General features: G+C 39.8%; 2 protein-coding genes across 2 annotated transcripts in view; one reads left to right on the top strand and one right to left on the bottom strand.

The window, feature by feature from the left end:
- The window catches only part of onecutl (one cut domain, family member, like), a 10065-nt gene extending 6068 nt beyond the window's left edge, over nt 1-3997 (top strand). Inside the window, exon 3 of the mRNA XM_005739203.1 lies at nt 2289-3997. Coding sequence (XP_005739260.1) covers nt 2289-2599 — 311 coding nt within the window. The 3' untranslated portion in view covers nt 2600-3997. The remainder of the gene's footprint in view (nt 1-2288) is intronic.
- Nucleotides 3998-8068: 4071 nt separating this feature from the next.
- Nucleotides 8069-16291, bottom strand: LOC102199193 (cathepsin S-like). The gene is made up of 8 exons (XM_005739202.2): nt 16168-16291; nt 15408-15523; nt 15157-15279; nt 13531-13683; nt 12383-12607; nt 10795-10960; nt 10512-10614; nt 8069-8775 (listed from the first exon to the last, which is right to left on the bottom strand). Exons 2-8 carry the CDS (start codon nt 15477-15479, stop codon nt 8676-8678), a joined length of 942 nt encoding a protein of 313 aa, XP_005739259.1. The 5' UTR covers nt 15480-15523; nt 16168-16291; the 3' UTR covers nt 8069-8675.
- Between the last annotated feature and the right edge of the window lie 386 nt (nt 16292-16677).

Below are 16677 nucleotides of genomic sequence, written 5' to 3'. Positions count from 1 at the left end.
ACACACACACACACACACACACACACACACCCTTTAGACCTGCGTCTAATTCTGCTGTTGTGATTGCACTCTGTGAAAAAAAAGATGGCGGTGGGGTCACACTTTTTCCTAAAGTGCTCTGCTAATGAGAGAAATTTGCCACTGTGCGTTTGAAGAGTGAAAAGACAGTCATACAGTTAACATCAGCGGCACCCCTCAGTATGTGAGATGTTTCTCAATGGGAAACTGTGAGCCAATCAATTGGACGCGTCAGTGCTGTTGTGAGAGAAAAAGGCAGCATCTGTGTTTTATATAATGTATGTTTGCAGCGTGAGTTGGGTTGTGTTTCTCCGTGTGTTAGAGTTTGAAATATTGGATTTCAAGGTTATTGCGAGCTGAAATCTCCATATAATCACATATTTTTTTTTGTCAATAATAGAACTCCATACATATTTCTCTGTGTTTTCTTAATATAAGTAAAAAAAAATCTGCCTGTGCAGCAGGATTATTTCAACCAGCTTCAACACGAATACAGCTTATTCCTCTCTTGCTTGAAAAATGGTGTGTGTTAAATCTCGAAAAGAAAGAAAGAGTTTCTCTTTTCTTGCAATAAAAATGACACGTTTGTTACACTGAGGGCTGTTTTGGTTGGCTAAATGCTCAAAAAGCCCAAAGAGCATGTGTAACCCCAGCATCTTATCTTTCTGAGATCGAGAAAGCTTCTGACACAACATGCCAAATAACATGCATATCTAATATCATACCTATTAGAAGAATTCATATTTTATACCCCGCCTGAAAAAAACCCCACTCTCTATATAGGCACTTATCCATCTGTCCGTTCTCATTTGTGTGTGTGTATTTGTGTCTTTGTGTTTTTTGTGCACGTACACCAGTGTGCTTACACTTAGAAATGCATTTGATACCATCAGCAAAATAGTCGCCCAGCAACCGCACAGTGCTGATTGAAACCTCTTAAAAGTGTACATTTAGGTAATTGCACGACTCTCCCAAATATGTTTTAGCCCACTTAAGGCTTCTAAATGCCCTGGGCAATGCCGACTCTGCTTGTTTCACTCACCCCTGACGTAACCTGCCTTTAATAGAAAATAAATTAGTTCCCCCTAAAGTGATTATTACTCACTCACTGCCGCCACATGTAAATGACTTTTATGAGAAACTAATGATGTTGAAGTGTCCACTAAGGGAAAGGAAAGAGTGGAAGTGGAGGGAGATGGTTAGAGAAAAAGAGCGGGATGGAGGGTGGGAGGGAAGGGAGGAGAAGTTGGCTCGGTACACAAAGGCAGAGGTTGGTGTTGTGTTTCCTGTAAATACAGAATTACAGCGTGTTAGAGGTGAAAGGTTCAGCGATGGATATGCAGAGGAACATGCAGCCTGAATTCAAAATGCTCGTCTGATTCTCAAAATGGATCTGAGCTCAGCCCACACGCATCAGGCTATTTTTCTCTCTCACTAAACAAAACTGTTCTTTGCACTCTTTTTTTTCCCTTCAAAATAAATTTCAGACTTTTTCGCGAGAAAATATCGATTATATAATTGGGCGGGCTGCCGCAGCTAGAGTGGTGTTTAACCCAGACCCCGGGATTTTATTTTGTGGTTGTTGTACGCAAGACTTAGATTAAAAAAAAGAATCACCAGAAGACTTAACTGTTACTGTAGATTGGATTTGGATAACTTTGATACTGGACAAATGCTGCTAAAGCTTTTTATCTTCTGAGGACTAAAGATGCAGAAATATACGGATGTTAAATAAGGGAGAGTCTAAGAGGGACAAAACGTGACATTTGATGTGATGAAAGGTTATATTTCAAATTTTTAAGGGGAGAAATTTGATATACATCTGTTTTTGTGTTTGAATTCAATTTTTGTTTGGAAGATATTGCCATTATCAGTGCAACACCAGATTTAGTTTGTCTCCAGGCCATATCTATGTAAAAAATTAGACCATTTTCCAAAATGTAATTAAAGGGAATAATGAAAAACATCATGGAAGACTTCAGGACTTTGGTCTGGATGTAGTTATATGTTTTTTTCTCCCTAGCAGCTTAGAGCAGCTCACTGGTAATAAGATGTGATAGGTTGAACATCTTGATTCCTTTACTGCACAATGAAACAAGTTGCTGATTCATCTCTTTTAACTAATCAAAGTTGCTTAGCTAATCTGTTTTCTTTCAACAAATCCACTTTCCCACAGCTTAATCCATTTGTCCTAGTTAGCCAGCCAGTCTGTTAGCTAACCTGCTTCCCCTTTCCTTTTTTTAATTTATCTTTTATCCATCTGCCTGCAGCCTGCAAGCGTAAGGAACAGGAGCAGAACAAGCTGGAGCGCAACCAGGGCCCGAAGCGCACCAGGCTGGTGTTCACAGACCTGCAGCGGCGTACGCTTCTGGCCATCTTCAGGGAGAACCACCGCCCAACCAAAGAGCTCCAGGTCACCATTGCCCAGCAGCTGGGCCTGGAGCTCTCAACTGTCAGCAATTTCTTCATGAATGCCCGCCGACGCAACCTCAACAAGTGGGCAGACGAGGGCCGTCCTTCTTCCACCGGTTCCTCGGGCTCCAGCATTTCCTCCTCCGCAGTGTCCTGCAGCACGGCGTGATGCTAGACCGTCGCGGAGGTGCGGTGAGGAGGGCGCTGAGGGAGCAAGGGGGCACATAGACTGGTCTAGGCAGAGATCAGCCGTAATAAATGTCCTCCTCGTTATCAGAAGGAGAGATGGAGCCAGCTATTATAGATGAGTTTATGAAGATGAAGCATTTTTCCCAAACCAAAGTTAATTGCTCCCTTGAAAAGGAAGGGGCAATGCTTAGTGATATGATTGCAAGATGTGAGGTCTTGCCTGTATAGTCAAGGGTGCAAAGATGATTTGACTCAAAGAAGAGTCACACCCTTACATAGACACCATCTCATTGCATTATTTTGATTATGTAGATTAGAGATAATGAGGGTATTGCAAATCAGGAGGAAGCATATTTTGGTGTACCTTCAAATCTTTTCTCATCTCTCCAAACGTGAAGAATCAAGAGGTGTCGTTCGCTCACATCTGGAGAGCTTCATTGTGTAACTTCCTAATCAAGTGATCGCCATCATCCGAAGACATTAATCCTTCCCCGATGTTATTGTAGTCCCTTTATTCCTCCAGAATCAAGGTGAAAGAGGAAGAAGAGGCATTTTTTTTAAGTCCTCATTTTTTTTTCTTGGAGAACTGAATGCCCTTTTCTTAGCATGTGTTTCCATGGTAATGGTTCCCAGGACTGTATGGCGTTGTTCCAAGCTTGGAGCCTGGAATAATCAGGAGGGTTCTGTAGCGCCTGTGACTCCCAATTGTCAATCATTTCCCATCAACAGGAGCCTCTTCTGTATTGTGTCAAGACGGTCCCACCTCGAATGAATCAGAGTTTTCAAGGGGGAATCGCGGCACATCTCACCGTATGCCAGGACAGAATCGATAAACACAAGTAGGACACAGAAACAGACTTGTTGGTGCAACCGTCTAGCTTTAAGACTCTCACTGAGCTTCCAAATTAAAGCTCCACAGCCATTTTTTTGGACTCCAAATCAAAAAGAAAAAAACCGAAACACACACACAAAAAAAACGAAAACAAAAACAATTTGAACACAAAGGCTCTCTGGAGAAGAGGTACACCTGACACAATGTATAGTGACATTGTAGTATTTTTTCCACTCATTTCCAAACAACTGTATACTCCTCCATTACAAAATCTTTTTTTTACAGATGTCTAGAAAATGGAGGAATGTGATTCTTTCCAATGTTTTTGTACAGATTTCAAGCACATCGCTCTATTTATAGTAACACGTTGGAAGTGTGGGGCAGTTTGTTTCAGCCCTGCTGACGTACAAGGTCATTTTTTTGGTCCACAAAGGAATGGCTTTAACCATGCCTCCTTATAGCCAATAGATGAATCAAACCAAGAACTTTTCAAATGCAATTAATGATCTGATCAACATATTTATTACTGCATTTGTGTATTTATTGGTTTCCCTTTTTCTTTCCTTTATTTATTTGGTTATTTATTTATGCTATCTATATACTGTAAGTATTTATTTAACAATGCTCTGTATGTCTGTGTGAAACTGAAAACTTTTTGTGATGGGCACTTTTAGCTGTAGAATCCCATCGTAATACCAAAGATTAACATTGCCTCCCTGAATGTACGGCCTGAATCCCTAAACCCAGTACCCGATCCACCCGGATCCAGCCCGACCCACCCAGTGATGTTACGTATCTCTCTATCTTTAAGGCCTGGCCCTTTTTGTTTTCTTTGTTTTGTTGTAGAATTATGGGGAATTCTTTACTCTTGCAAATGTCTCTGCTGTCAGCTCTTAACGCCAAGGCCAAAGCTTGTTTGAATGTTGTGATAATATTTATAATTAATAATGCTATCAATAATGACAATAACAATAATAACAAAGATGATGTGGCATCCCATAGGCTCACAAGTTGCTTGTAAAGTTGTGTTCAGACCAATGCCATCTGGCAGAGTGCGTAATGTGTCTGGGGACCCACTTAAAGCACTGTCTAATGTTGCGTAAGTCCTTCGGGGTCACGCGCAAACATGCGTACTGTGCATCTGCCTGGGGAAATGCATGGTTATGACCCCCCACCCCGCCCAATCTCCCTCACCTAACCCCTTCCCCAGTGCAGTGCAGACACTACTGTCTATGTCCTTCTCAGTGTGATCTCACCGTCCACCACACGCAAAGGCTTCTGCTAGTTGTCTCAGTTCCAAGACGTTTAGTAGGGTTCACTCCTGACTCCTCCCGTGTTTTCCTCAACTTGAATTGAGATACTGGAGTTTTTTTCTGGGTTTGTTTGCTGTCCAATGTGATTCTTAAAGGGTGTTCCTCATCTTCCGGGGAATTGGATTTATGTACCCGTGGTTTTTAAGGTCTTTTGAAGGTTTTTCCCATTCTCGTTTTCTGGGAATCTTTAATTTCTTTTGTAAGATTCTTTAGTTTTATGACCTATGCCCTCTGCCATCCAAAGTTCAGTGTTTGAGAAGTCTTAGATTTTGTTGTAAGGCTTGTGGGGCTTGTCCCTGACCCTGTAAGAGCTTCATGGATCTTTCCAAATCATTTGGAGTTTTGGCGTTTGTTCTAGGTCCTCCTTCCTTACCTGGATTTTCCATTCTGAGTAGCGGGTGCTGAAATCAGGAGAAGTCACCCAAGATTTAATTTTCTCACTCTCGACTAAATGCTGCCCAAGTGTGGCAAAGCTAGATTTGCCGTTTTCAACATTGACTCTTTCCCTGTCTCATTTTCTCTCCCTTTCTCTGTCTTTAACGTTGTAAGAGGCGGATTGCCGGGGCCCCCTTCACAGCGTGCACTTGAAAGACGGGTGGTCATGAAAGAGGCCATCGACTTTTTCGTGGACTTCAAAGGGGAGGCTTTTTTCATCCCGTCTCCTCTCTGGGTATCTGGTCTGGGGTCTGCTCTTGGCCAGACCTGTGGGCTTTAGGGGGCATTCAAAAAGGGGTGGGGGGAGATCAGAGAGGAGGCTGAATCGTCCAGAATGAGGATGGTGGTAGCAGTGTGTGCGGAGAAGTAGGAGGGGGGGTTGTTTGAGGAACAGGAGGTGTTGGAGTAGTGGGGCATAGAGCTGAATTAAACTTTAATGAGCAACAATTGTAAGCATGCTGAGAGCTACGGGGGGTGGCAGTGGGGTTGTGTGGCTGTGTCTGTACAGCGGTGAAAAAATTAAAAATAAAAGAGCTTGAAGGCTCTTCTGCTGATCTCTGCCCACTGCTGTCATTGTATCAAAGCTGAGGTGACACCTTTCAGGTTTTTCTTTGTCTCTCTGACTGCGAGTCTAAAATGGAGACAGTGCTTTTTGTATTGAGCCACCCTCTGCTCCGTGTCAAGCAGGGAAGCTCTTCCCTTTCTGTACAGAGGGTAGGCGGGAGGGAGGAGTGAATCCAGTTGGCTGCTGCAGGTGATCCGCATTGCCATTTTAGCCTGCGGCACCCCCTAGTGACTTTTCTAGAAACTTGACCCTGAGACAAGCCTGGCAGCCGAGGCCATTGCAGAGCAATTCTTAGGAGCGCGTTAATAATGAAATAGCAGAACTGAAAGCTGACATATACTTTCAGAATAAAAAATTTAAAAAGACCAAAAAAGTACTGTTTTTGATAACGTTTGAACGAAAAAACAACCAAAGATCAATGAGTAACTGCTGAATCATTATGTAATGTAGGTAGTTTTAGCAGTTCCTCATCAGAGCTACCGTAGCACTCAGAGGATTCAAAAAAGCACCAGTGGGGTTCCGTGTGCTGGTTATTTATGTTGCATAAATCAGTATTATGTTGAGCTGGAACTGAGAAACTGACATGAAGCAGTGTCTTCAGATGAAAGTCTTTTGACCCCAGTGTCTCCCCCTCTGTCCCTGTCTTCTCCCGTGTGCGTACATGAAGACTTTACCCATCTACCTCAACTGTGTGAGATGTTGTGTGGCAAAAATGTTCCTTAACCAAAGAATCCATTCTGTCAGGGTGTCTGTCTATCTATCTATCTATCTTGTCTGTTCATCCGTCTCTTCTTCTTCATGCCTTTTACTTCTTCAAACCAAATGTGCTGGAATCAATCTGTGAAGGGGCTGAAGGAACCCCCTGTCCAGCCAAAGCTCAAGTCGAGTATGCTAGTGTCCCATTGATCCATGTTCTGTATATAAATAAAATCATTCTCAAGACCAAAAAAGAAGGAGGTGACAATCCAAGCAAGGAGGATCTTGCTGTAATCAACGTTGCCTGTTCCTTGTTTTCCAAAAGCTAGAATTATGCGAATTGCTGTAATAGAAAAAAAAAACCCAAATCAAGCACTCATCCTAACATAAAAAAAGACCAGAGGAGACAGAAGCTATTTTTCCACATTTGTAAGCCACCCCTCCCACCTGTTTTTTTTTTCAAAATGTTTAGTGTAGTTGAAATACTGTTCAATCCCACTGTTGTAAGTAGGAATTAATAAGATCCATACAAAAAGCTTTAAACGGGAAAGAGCTGAGGGAAATATCTGACTGAGTCTGACTTTCCCCAGCTTGGACTCGACCCACCATGCTTTATTGTGCCATTCTTGTCCATGTGTTAGACTTACTAATGAATGTGGCTAACCAACCAAAGGCTTTAAAAAAAGATATACAAAACTTTAAACGTCAATCATGGTGGGACATTTTGTATCAACAACTAAAGAAAATCCCTTTGAATACCTCATGTGAAAATTGTTTGTTGTGATGTTGCACTAAAAAAAATAAAAACGACTCATTTGTAACCCAACACTGCAGTCTGTTGACTTTATTCTGACCTTGTTCAAGATGTTAGCAGCAAAGATATGTGGGTTTTAAAGGCCAACACCAATAGCTGCTCTGAAATCTGATTTATTTTTTATTTTGTCCAAAAACAAGAAAACACACTTACGAAACCAAGGCTTCCTTTTAAACGTCCTTTTTGTTTAACGAAAATGCTGTATAACATGCACATTTTAGTACTCAACCAGTTAAAACCCTCAACATCCCAGGCATGTTTACATAAATACATATCCCCCCTTTTGTCAGGTCTGTGATGGCAGACTGTGTGGAGAGTGTGGACCCAATTGCAGACTAAGGAGGACTGCAGTCAAAAATGAAAGTGAGCTTTTTTATTTTTGACTGCACAAAATACAACCAAAGCAAAAGGGAGACTAAGATTAAACCAACAAAAACTAGACACAAGGTACCTGGAACAAGAAAACCTGAGACTTGAAACATGACGGATGATGAACATGACGAGGATCTGACGAGGGACAAAGGGACAAACTCACACAATAAAGATACACAAAGGCAAAAGAGAGGGAACGAAACAGAACTAACTAAAAGTAATTAAGAACCAGAAATCTAAATGATTAAACCAGGAAACTAAGTAATACCAGAAAAGGGCTAAGAAACATAAATCGCTACCATCGTTAGAAAACAAGGCCAAAAGTCCAAAGACATAAACGCAGTAACAGACACAGCACCATGACACCCTCAAAGTTAAATATTATGATTCCATGTTCATTATTTTGTGAATAAGGAACCAGATTTTTGGAAAATGTTTTATTTTTACATTTAGTCTGATTACATAATATAAGTGTCAACAACAAAGCAGCAGTACATGTTGTGTTGTGAATTTAATCTTAATCTCACTCATGTCATAAAATATACAGTAGTCCAGCGCTAAACATCCAGTACATTCACAACTTTTTACCACAGATATAGAAAGATTTTTAATTAAACCTTGTAACCTTGAACATATGTCTATACTTCTGGTAACCCCCTGATTTAGTAGTTAATGCTAACCAAAGTAAACATTGGGGGATAAATATTTTTCTTTAACTTGTGAAAAATCAAATCTTTTAAAGCAATTGCTGAACCTTACCTTTCAAGGAGAAAAGTAGTTTGAACTTTGATATGCGGGTATACCAAAAATGTGTGTACTCACACACAGAGCATTAGCATTAGCACATTAGCATTTCCACAATGTCACACGCCAAAGATAGTCAGTGATGATGATTCCTCCTCAAGATATAATTTTTCAAGAGAAGCACCAAAAAGTGTTAGTTTGAAGCTGTAGTTTTTGAAGACTTAATAAAAAAGTCATAAATGATATATTCATTTTGCAAGAGATTCATTTCGGTTCCCTCTGCAGTTACATGACGGGGTAGCAGGCATCCAGAGCAATGCCACACTGATCATTCTGGTTGCGTGCCATCCGGATGTATCCCTGATCTCCGAAGGAAGTTCCCCAGCTGGAGAGTATAAAATAATGAATTATCAGATAAATATAATTAAATGTTTTGAAACTTCACATTTTGTTATTGATGTATTAAGTCATTCTTATCTTGTTTTTTTTTATGTTTTTATTAAAAAAAGAAAACAAAAGAAGATAAAACCAGGTCCAGTGGATTATTAAATGCTTGTTCATATGAATTCTAAAAATGAACTGACTTCAGCAGCTGGTACATTTGTTTTTTCATCTTTGAATAAACATTAACAAAACTGTCTTTCTTCCTACTTTTACATCTAACTCAGTATAGTTTATGTTTAAGTATTAACAAAGGACAGGGATGTCATATGAATGGATGTGTCCATTAGTCGAACCTCAGATACAGGAGGAACAATGCATTTTTTTGTCCTAGTCGTGGAACACTTGACCAGCTCTTGGTCTGCAAAGCCGGCAATAAGTTGGACTTGTTCCTGGTGGGTGGTGGGCTTTGCCAGGGCAGCCCTTAGTCACCTATTCTGTTCATAATTTTTATGGACAGAATTCCTAGGCGTACCCAAGTGGCAGAGGGCTTTCACTTGGGTGGTCTCAGAATGTCATCTCTGCTTTTCGCAGATGATGTGGTTCTGTTGGCTTCATCGGGTGATGGCCTCCAGCTCGCCTTGGAATGGTTCGCAGCTGAGTGTGAAGCTTTGGGAATGAGAATCAGCACCTCCAAATCTGAGGCAATGGTCCTCAGCCAGGAAAAGGGTGGAGTGCCCACTCCCGGTCAGGGACAAGTTCTTGCCCCAAGTGGAGGAGTTCAAGTACTTGTTCACGACTGATGGGAAAAGGGAGTGGGAGATCGACAGATGGATTGGTGCTGCGGCTGAGTGATGCGGACGCTGTATCGGTTTGTTGTGGTAAAGAGAGAGCTGAGTGTAAAAGCAAAGCTCTCAATTTGCTGGTCAGTCTACGTCCCTACCCTCACCCATGGTCACTAGATGTGGGCAGTGACCGAAAGAACGAGATAAAAGAGGCAGAAATGGGCTTCCTCCGAAGGGTGGCTAGCCTCCCTCTTATAGGGTGAGAAGTTCAGCCATCCGGGAGGGGCTCAGAGTAGAGCCGCTGCTCCTCAACAACAAAAGGAGCCAGTTGAGGTGGTTCGGACATCTGACAAGGACGCTACCTGGGTGCCCCCCTGGGTGAGGTGTTCGGGGCATGGCCCACTGGGAGGAGGCCCCGGGGCAGACCCAGGACACTGGAGAGATTATATCTCTCAGCTGGCCTGGGAATACCTTGCCCCCATGACCCGCGAAAGAAGAAGATGGATGGTTGTCCAAACATTTGACAGCTATACTATTTTGAAATTGATTTTTTCATGCATTACATAATTATAAAATGTAATTAAACTGAACTTTAATTTAGTTTAATGACTTCGTCCGATTGCCAAACTGTTGACGAAAAATTACATTTTTTAAAATGATTTTTTTTATCACTTTAAGATTACCACTAAAATATATAATTTAAAGAAAATCCACTTTAGTCCTGTCAGCAAAAACTGAACGCCTGAACAAAATGTAACAATCAGTTTTTGCGTGTTGATGATATGTACTTTTTTAAAAAGCCTGACTTCTCTCTTTCACTTCTTATTTGTCTTCTAGAGTCCTCCAGAATGCACCACATTAGTGAACAGATGGTGGAAGACAATAAAGGCCCTGTCCATGAAATCACTTTGTATATAAAAGCCAGATTCAAGAGAAATCAGTGAAAATGTCTCACCTGTTCTTTATGAGCCAGTAGTCTTGTCCATTCAGAGTGCCGTAGCCCACAGCTAACACAGCGTGATTCACATTCTGAGTGCATGATGGGTCATTATACACTCCTGAAATTATAAGAAGAAATGATCAATCTGATTAAAAATTTCTAAGCAGCCATAAATAATAATTTCCAGGAAAACTGAACTCAAATTTGTCTTCTAAAAAACAAAAAAAACCTCCTTCATCCTCCAAACATTTTAAAACTGTTTTTCCATTTACTTTGTATCTGATGAGGTGTATCTTACCACTCCTATATAAAATAAACGTGGGCCGCCTAGCATCAATTCCCACTGAAATGGGTCCAATGGTAGCAAGACCCTGCTTCAGAGCGTTCTCGTCCCCTTCAGGCAGACACTGGTAACTGGAGCAGTTGGCAGCACGGGTTGCTGGGTTGTAGTGGCACTGATCATCCTGAAGTTAAAGGAAAAAAAATGTTAAAGGATCTGATGCAGTCAGGAAAGAACTTCATACACATTAAAAAAATCAAAAAATATTCTTGTTTTACAACATACAGGGCTGCCCTAAGGCAGAATTGGAGAATTGGGAGGGACACCAACAAATTGAAAATATATTCATTAACTAGGTTTTTGAACTCAGTTAAAATCACTCCTTTAGTCTTGTAGGCTCTCCATTGATTGGACTGCATCTCACTTCTCAAAGGAATAAGTCAGTGGTGTCATAATTTGCACTTCAGGACAAAAATAAACCTAAAGACTGTTGCAAACTACATAGATATTGTCATAATTTCCATGCTTGATATTTTTGGTAAGGATAGTCACTGAGTATTTCACATTACAAAGTTCTTGTTTTGTTTTTGTTTTTTCGTTGTTTTTTTTAAATTTTCTTTTGGCTAAATTAAAAACATTGCCACCCCCGCGAGGCTGGAACAGTCTGTTGAATCGTCTCAGAACTGGCCTCCTCCACACAAACAACAGCGAACTACATAAAGCCTGGAGGACAAACATGTTGTCCGCTCCGATTAATTTATTGTTGCTCCAAAGAGACGTTAACAGCTGACCACAGACAAGTGTGAGTGTTGCTGTCTACAGCCTGAAGGATCGGACTCAACTTCTTGCTGGTGTTTATACACCCACCTAGGTGTCTCATACAGGGTTTTGTAAAGCTTGTGTTAGAGTCCTATGTTTAAAATTTTGTAAAAGTTTTGTAAAAGTTGGCTTGTTGGAACAGAATATACTGATTTCAAATTATTTAAACTCTGTTATTAATTGAATATAATATAAAGACGCTATAAACTAGGATTATATTAGGATTTTATTAAAAACATAACATTTCTTAATTAAAAGTTACAAATTGTTTTTATTTCTACACACATTTTAAACTAAGACATGTTTTTCTTTATATAATCATAATATAATCCTAGTTTATGTTTATCTTTATGAGCAAAAAATAACTTTGCTACTGTCTACTCCATTTTTGTTGTAAATAATGAATTTTGATATTTGGCCTTCTGTTAACGAAGAAGGAGATACACTTTATTAATCCCATTGGAAATTAGTCCACTGCATTTAATCATTCTCTCAGTGAAGCAACCACCAATACAGTGTCCGGGGAGCGGTGTGTAGAGTTGCTGAGGAAAGTACCTTTCTTAGGGGTACTTGCTTCTCATATGTTTAATATTTGTATTAATTATATTTGTCCCTACTAACCTGGAGATGGCTGATTAATGAAAGGAGGGTGACAGGGATTGTGATGAATTACTGTTTTAACTGAGATTTTGTTTTTGCCTTGGAATTATCACTTAAATAAGTGCTGAATGTTCTTTTAGCACAGAAGTGTGCACATGAGGTCACACATGCATGTATGTTTACTTACATGTCCTGTATATGGGTATGAAGCATCAGAGTCAATTCCGTGGTTGTCGATGACATATTGGAAAGCTCGGTCTATGTAGCCTCCGTTGCAGCCTTCGTTACCATATTTGCCAGAACAATCCACCAGGTTTTGGGGACTGAGATCCACCAACTTTCCTGTTGTCTTGGCTAACTGACCTTCCAGGGCCCCTGCAACACTGAAGGCCCAGCAAGCTCCACAAGCACCCTGAATAAAAAAAAAAAAACTAATGTCATGCTCATATTCTTAAGTCTTCCTCTAAATGTCCACTTTAAGAGCACAGAAGCACTTTTTATAACTCCAATTCCAAAAATATTGGACCGCTGTGTAAAATGTAAATACAAACAGAATGCAAAGATTTTCAAATCCAATATTTCATTTATAGTAGAACATAAAAACTATTTCATACTATTTCATGTCAGATATTAGCTCATTCTACATTTCATGTTAGCAAACGTTGTCTCAAAAAATTTAGGCCACTGACAACCAAAGGCTGGGAAGGCTACAAAGAAACAGCTGGAAGAACACTTTTCAAATAATAAGGTTACTGGCAACAGGTCAGTAATATGATTGGGCATTAAAAACATCTTAGAGAGGCAGAGTTTGTCAGAAGTAAAGACTGTCAGGGGTTCACCAATTTTTTTCAGCAAAAACTGCTTATATGAACTGTGAAATATTTTTAGAAGAATGTTCCTCAACACAAAATTGTAAAGACTTTGAACATCTCAATATCCTGTTTTCTAACATACATGATTTATTTTATAATCTTATCATATCATATAAAAAATGCAAAAATATAAATAAATAAATATGCACTGCTTTAAAACAGTGATGATTGCTATGTTCTAGTGTGAATACAGTACAGGTTTATGAGATTTGCAAATTATTGCGGTTTTTTTTTTTTCAACAGTGTTACACCTTTTTTGGGATGTAAAACTATGAAACAACATAAAAAAATAACAAACAAAAAACCCCCAGAGAACTTTCAGGGTTCAGTAAACGAGAGGCAGTCATCTTCTTCGTAGTAGTAAAAGTGGATATGGTGAAATTCTTCTCGTGCAAACATGAACTGATTCTTCTCAGCAGCACTTAATACACAAACCCTGATTTAAATGACCTCTTTTTTTTACCTGCATCTTGACACTGGTGACATAACCCTTCTCTCTCCAGTCCACAGTGTCTGGAATGCCAGAACCTGATGCCCCTGCAAAGGGAGATGGCGCCCTCTGGATGCCAGTGGGAGGTTTGAGAGTTGCAAAAGACTGCAGGATCTCTTCTTCTGTCTATGAGGAAGAACACAAATTATGGAATGAGACACAAATATCTGTTACAATCAGCCTTTTCTGTCTGAATGCGGAAATTCCAGTTCATTTAATGGATGTAGGATTATTTTGGCAGTTTTTTGATGTCGCTTTCAATTAAATAATAAAAAACACTTGACATTTTTAATTCATGAAAATGCTATATTATTATTCAAGTTTTTGTTGATTTTTGCTACAATCATTTTATATGTTCCCAAAACTGGGAACATTTAAAAAAAAATTTTTCCCCTCAAACTAATTATTTGTTGATTGTGGATAACCTCTCCAGGACAATAAGAGCCTTTTTAATATTGATTGAATGGAGAGAGCAGTCAAAAAAGAGAACAGTTTCAGTTTGCTGTTCCTGCTGTTGCACGAGATCATATGTAAACAAATAACTACCATTTCAGATTTTCATGAGCACATATTAAAAAAATTCCCTGATAACACTCTTGACAGTATGCAAAGTAAAACCAATGTGTTAAAAAAAGGTAAACATGTTTCACTGTCCACTTTATATACAGTAATCTGTGTCTGTCCTTTTCAAATCTGATTCCTCTCAGGAATCAAATTTGTTTCTTTTGGTATAGATGAAGTCAATAAATAAACAGAATGGACTCAGTTCTGTCTGAATGCTCAAAAACATTCTCCAACATAGACTAGGTGAAGCAGGTCACTGACCAGACAACGGTTGAGATTCCAGTATGCAGTCTGAGTGCTTTGGTTATTCATTAAGTTAGCTCAGGAATATACTGTAGGGTCTTGACTGGAGAATAGATGATGATGATTATTTGAGCTAAGAGGAGAAATCATCTCATTACTCCAGTCAAGTCTCAAAGGCCAGAACCAAATCTCTGCAGCTAATCAGGAAAGAAAGGTTAGAAGAGCCAAAGGGTTAAAGGTAAAGCTTGGTGCTTTACCAGTTAATGTTGCTAATTTACATTCTGCAGAAAGTTAAAGCAAAGGTACCATCATTTATTTTTTGAATATTTGATAGTTTTTTTTAACTCAGTTTAAGTGTTACCACAGCATATCGAAATGTTATGAATGCTAACCGAATAAATTAAGACACCTGAGATAAAATTAGCAATGTGAAACTATACATGTGTGCCCCAACATATGTTTAATATTAGCCTGCTTGACTTGTATTTGTTTTTGTTAGAGGTATCTAGCCTGCATTAATTGATAAAGCACCCAAAAGACACTAAATACAAAATATGAAGACACTGAAACATGAAAACTGACACGGAACATAAAGACAGAGAAAGGGGAACTCAGAAAACAAAAATAGGGAAACCAGAAACATGAAGTGCCAGTAATCTGTCATCATAGCTACTCTTTAAGACAGATCAGCTTTAATTCTGTTGACCGTTTCAACATCATTAATACAATCACCATTAATGAATAAAATATATCATAAGTCAAAAACATTAATGAAGCAAGAGAGTGTCTCACCAGGTCTCCCATGTGATTCATGCCCAGTTCATAGGTGTGAAGTCCCATTGAGGCCTCCAGGTTGTGCACGGTAATCATCTTCAGGTTATTCTCCCACAGCTTGCGGCGGTGAGCATCCTCCACCTCACATAAAGAAAGAGCAGATGAGGTGAAAATGCTGTATAAGTTAATTATAAGCCTTGTGCAGAATTTGTCCATACAAATATAAAACTTCAAAAAAATATTTATTACTACTACTTTTTGTCACATACATCTTTTTTGTAGCTCTTCCCATGTGTCTTCTTCCACAGCTCCCAGTGTGCGTCCAGTGTGGATTCAAACATGGCTGCTGCCCCGGCACACAGGGAGATGAGCAGCAACAGCAGGCCTGCAAACACACAAACATAGACGATGACACGAGAAGACAGGATGTCACCTGACTTTTGATGAGACTGATGCTCACTAACACACTGAGAAAACAACCTGCCTGCCAGAAAGTTCAGGTTTCCAGTCAGAAACAGACCTTAGTTTCATAAAAACCACACATAGAGACTCTGGCACGACACAGGCCAAAATATTTTCAGTGCTGTTTTACATACTAACAAAAAGAAAACAACAAAAAGATGGAGATAGGCGTTTAGCAACTCTAAAGAGTCAAAAGAGGCCACAATTATTTTTCTAGATACATCCATGGTTATTTTTCTCAAATGAAAAGGCATTTTTTTCACAATTTTACTGTCTCTAATTCTCAGAATGGGGACAAAACACAATTGTAAATATTGGTTTACGTCACTTGTTATCAGATTGCTGGCAATAAATCCAAACCAAACTGATCTAGGTCACCTCTGTGTCTCAGAAACAGGGCATAAACATATCAGCATGTACTAGAATCAACAAAAAGGTCTCAAAATACAAAAGGGAGAGTGTTTGGAAAGTTTTCTTACAATGACTAAGATGAAACATACAAAACTGTAGACATTGAAGTGATTCCACTGAAAACTGCTGTTTGAACTCAGAGTTTAAGCATCTTACCAGGCTGTAATTGGTGCTGATGTTGTCTTCAGGGGTTTCATACCAAGGTGGCTCATTGGCCTCATCTACATAGCAAATAGTGATGTGTCAGTCGCGACCGAAATTGCTCTTTGAGCCGACTCTTTGAAGTGAACGAGGCAAGGCGTGTTTTTGTTTTCTTTCTCTCACCCTTTCTCTCGCACTGTTTTTCCGCTTCACTCCGCATGCGAGCCTTGTGCTTGCGCTGGGCAGAGGGGGGAGGGGCGGTAGTTAAACTCGCAGTAGCACAGGAACAGAGCGGGAGGGTAAGAGAGCCAAGGACAACAACGTCACATCAGAAAGGTACAGTGATGGGAATAACAGCGTTACAAGTAACGGCGTTACTTTTTCAGTAACGAGTAATCTAACTAATTACTATTCCTATCGTAACAGCGCCGTTACAGTTACTAACAAGAAAATGTGGTCCGTTACTATTTTTCAACAAACAGACGGTCGAAGCTGTGTTCAGCTTACCGCATCTTATATCAGTTG

The sequence above is a fragment of the Pundamilia nyererei genome, unplaced genomic scaffold, assembly GCF_000239375.1.
Source record: "Pundamilia nyererei isolate P.nyererei 1_Seehausen unplaced genomic scaffold, PunNye1.0 scaffold00090, whole genome shotgun sequence".
NCBI lineage: Eukaryota > Metazoa > Chordata > Actinopteri > Cichliformes > Cichlidae > Pundamilia > Pundamilia nyererei.
This window is presented reverse-complemented; position numbering and strand designations above follow the sequence as displayed.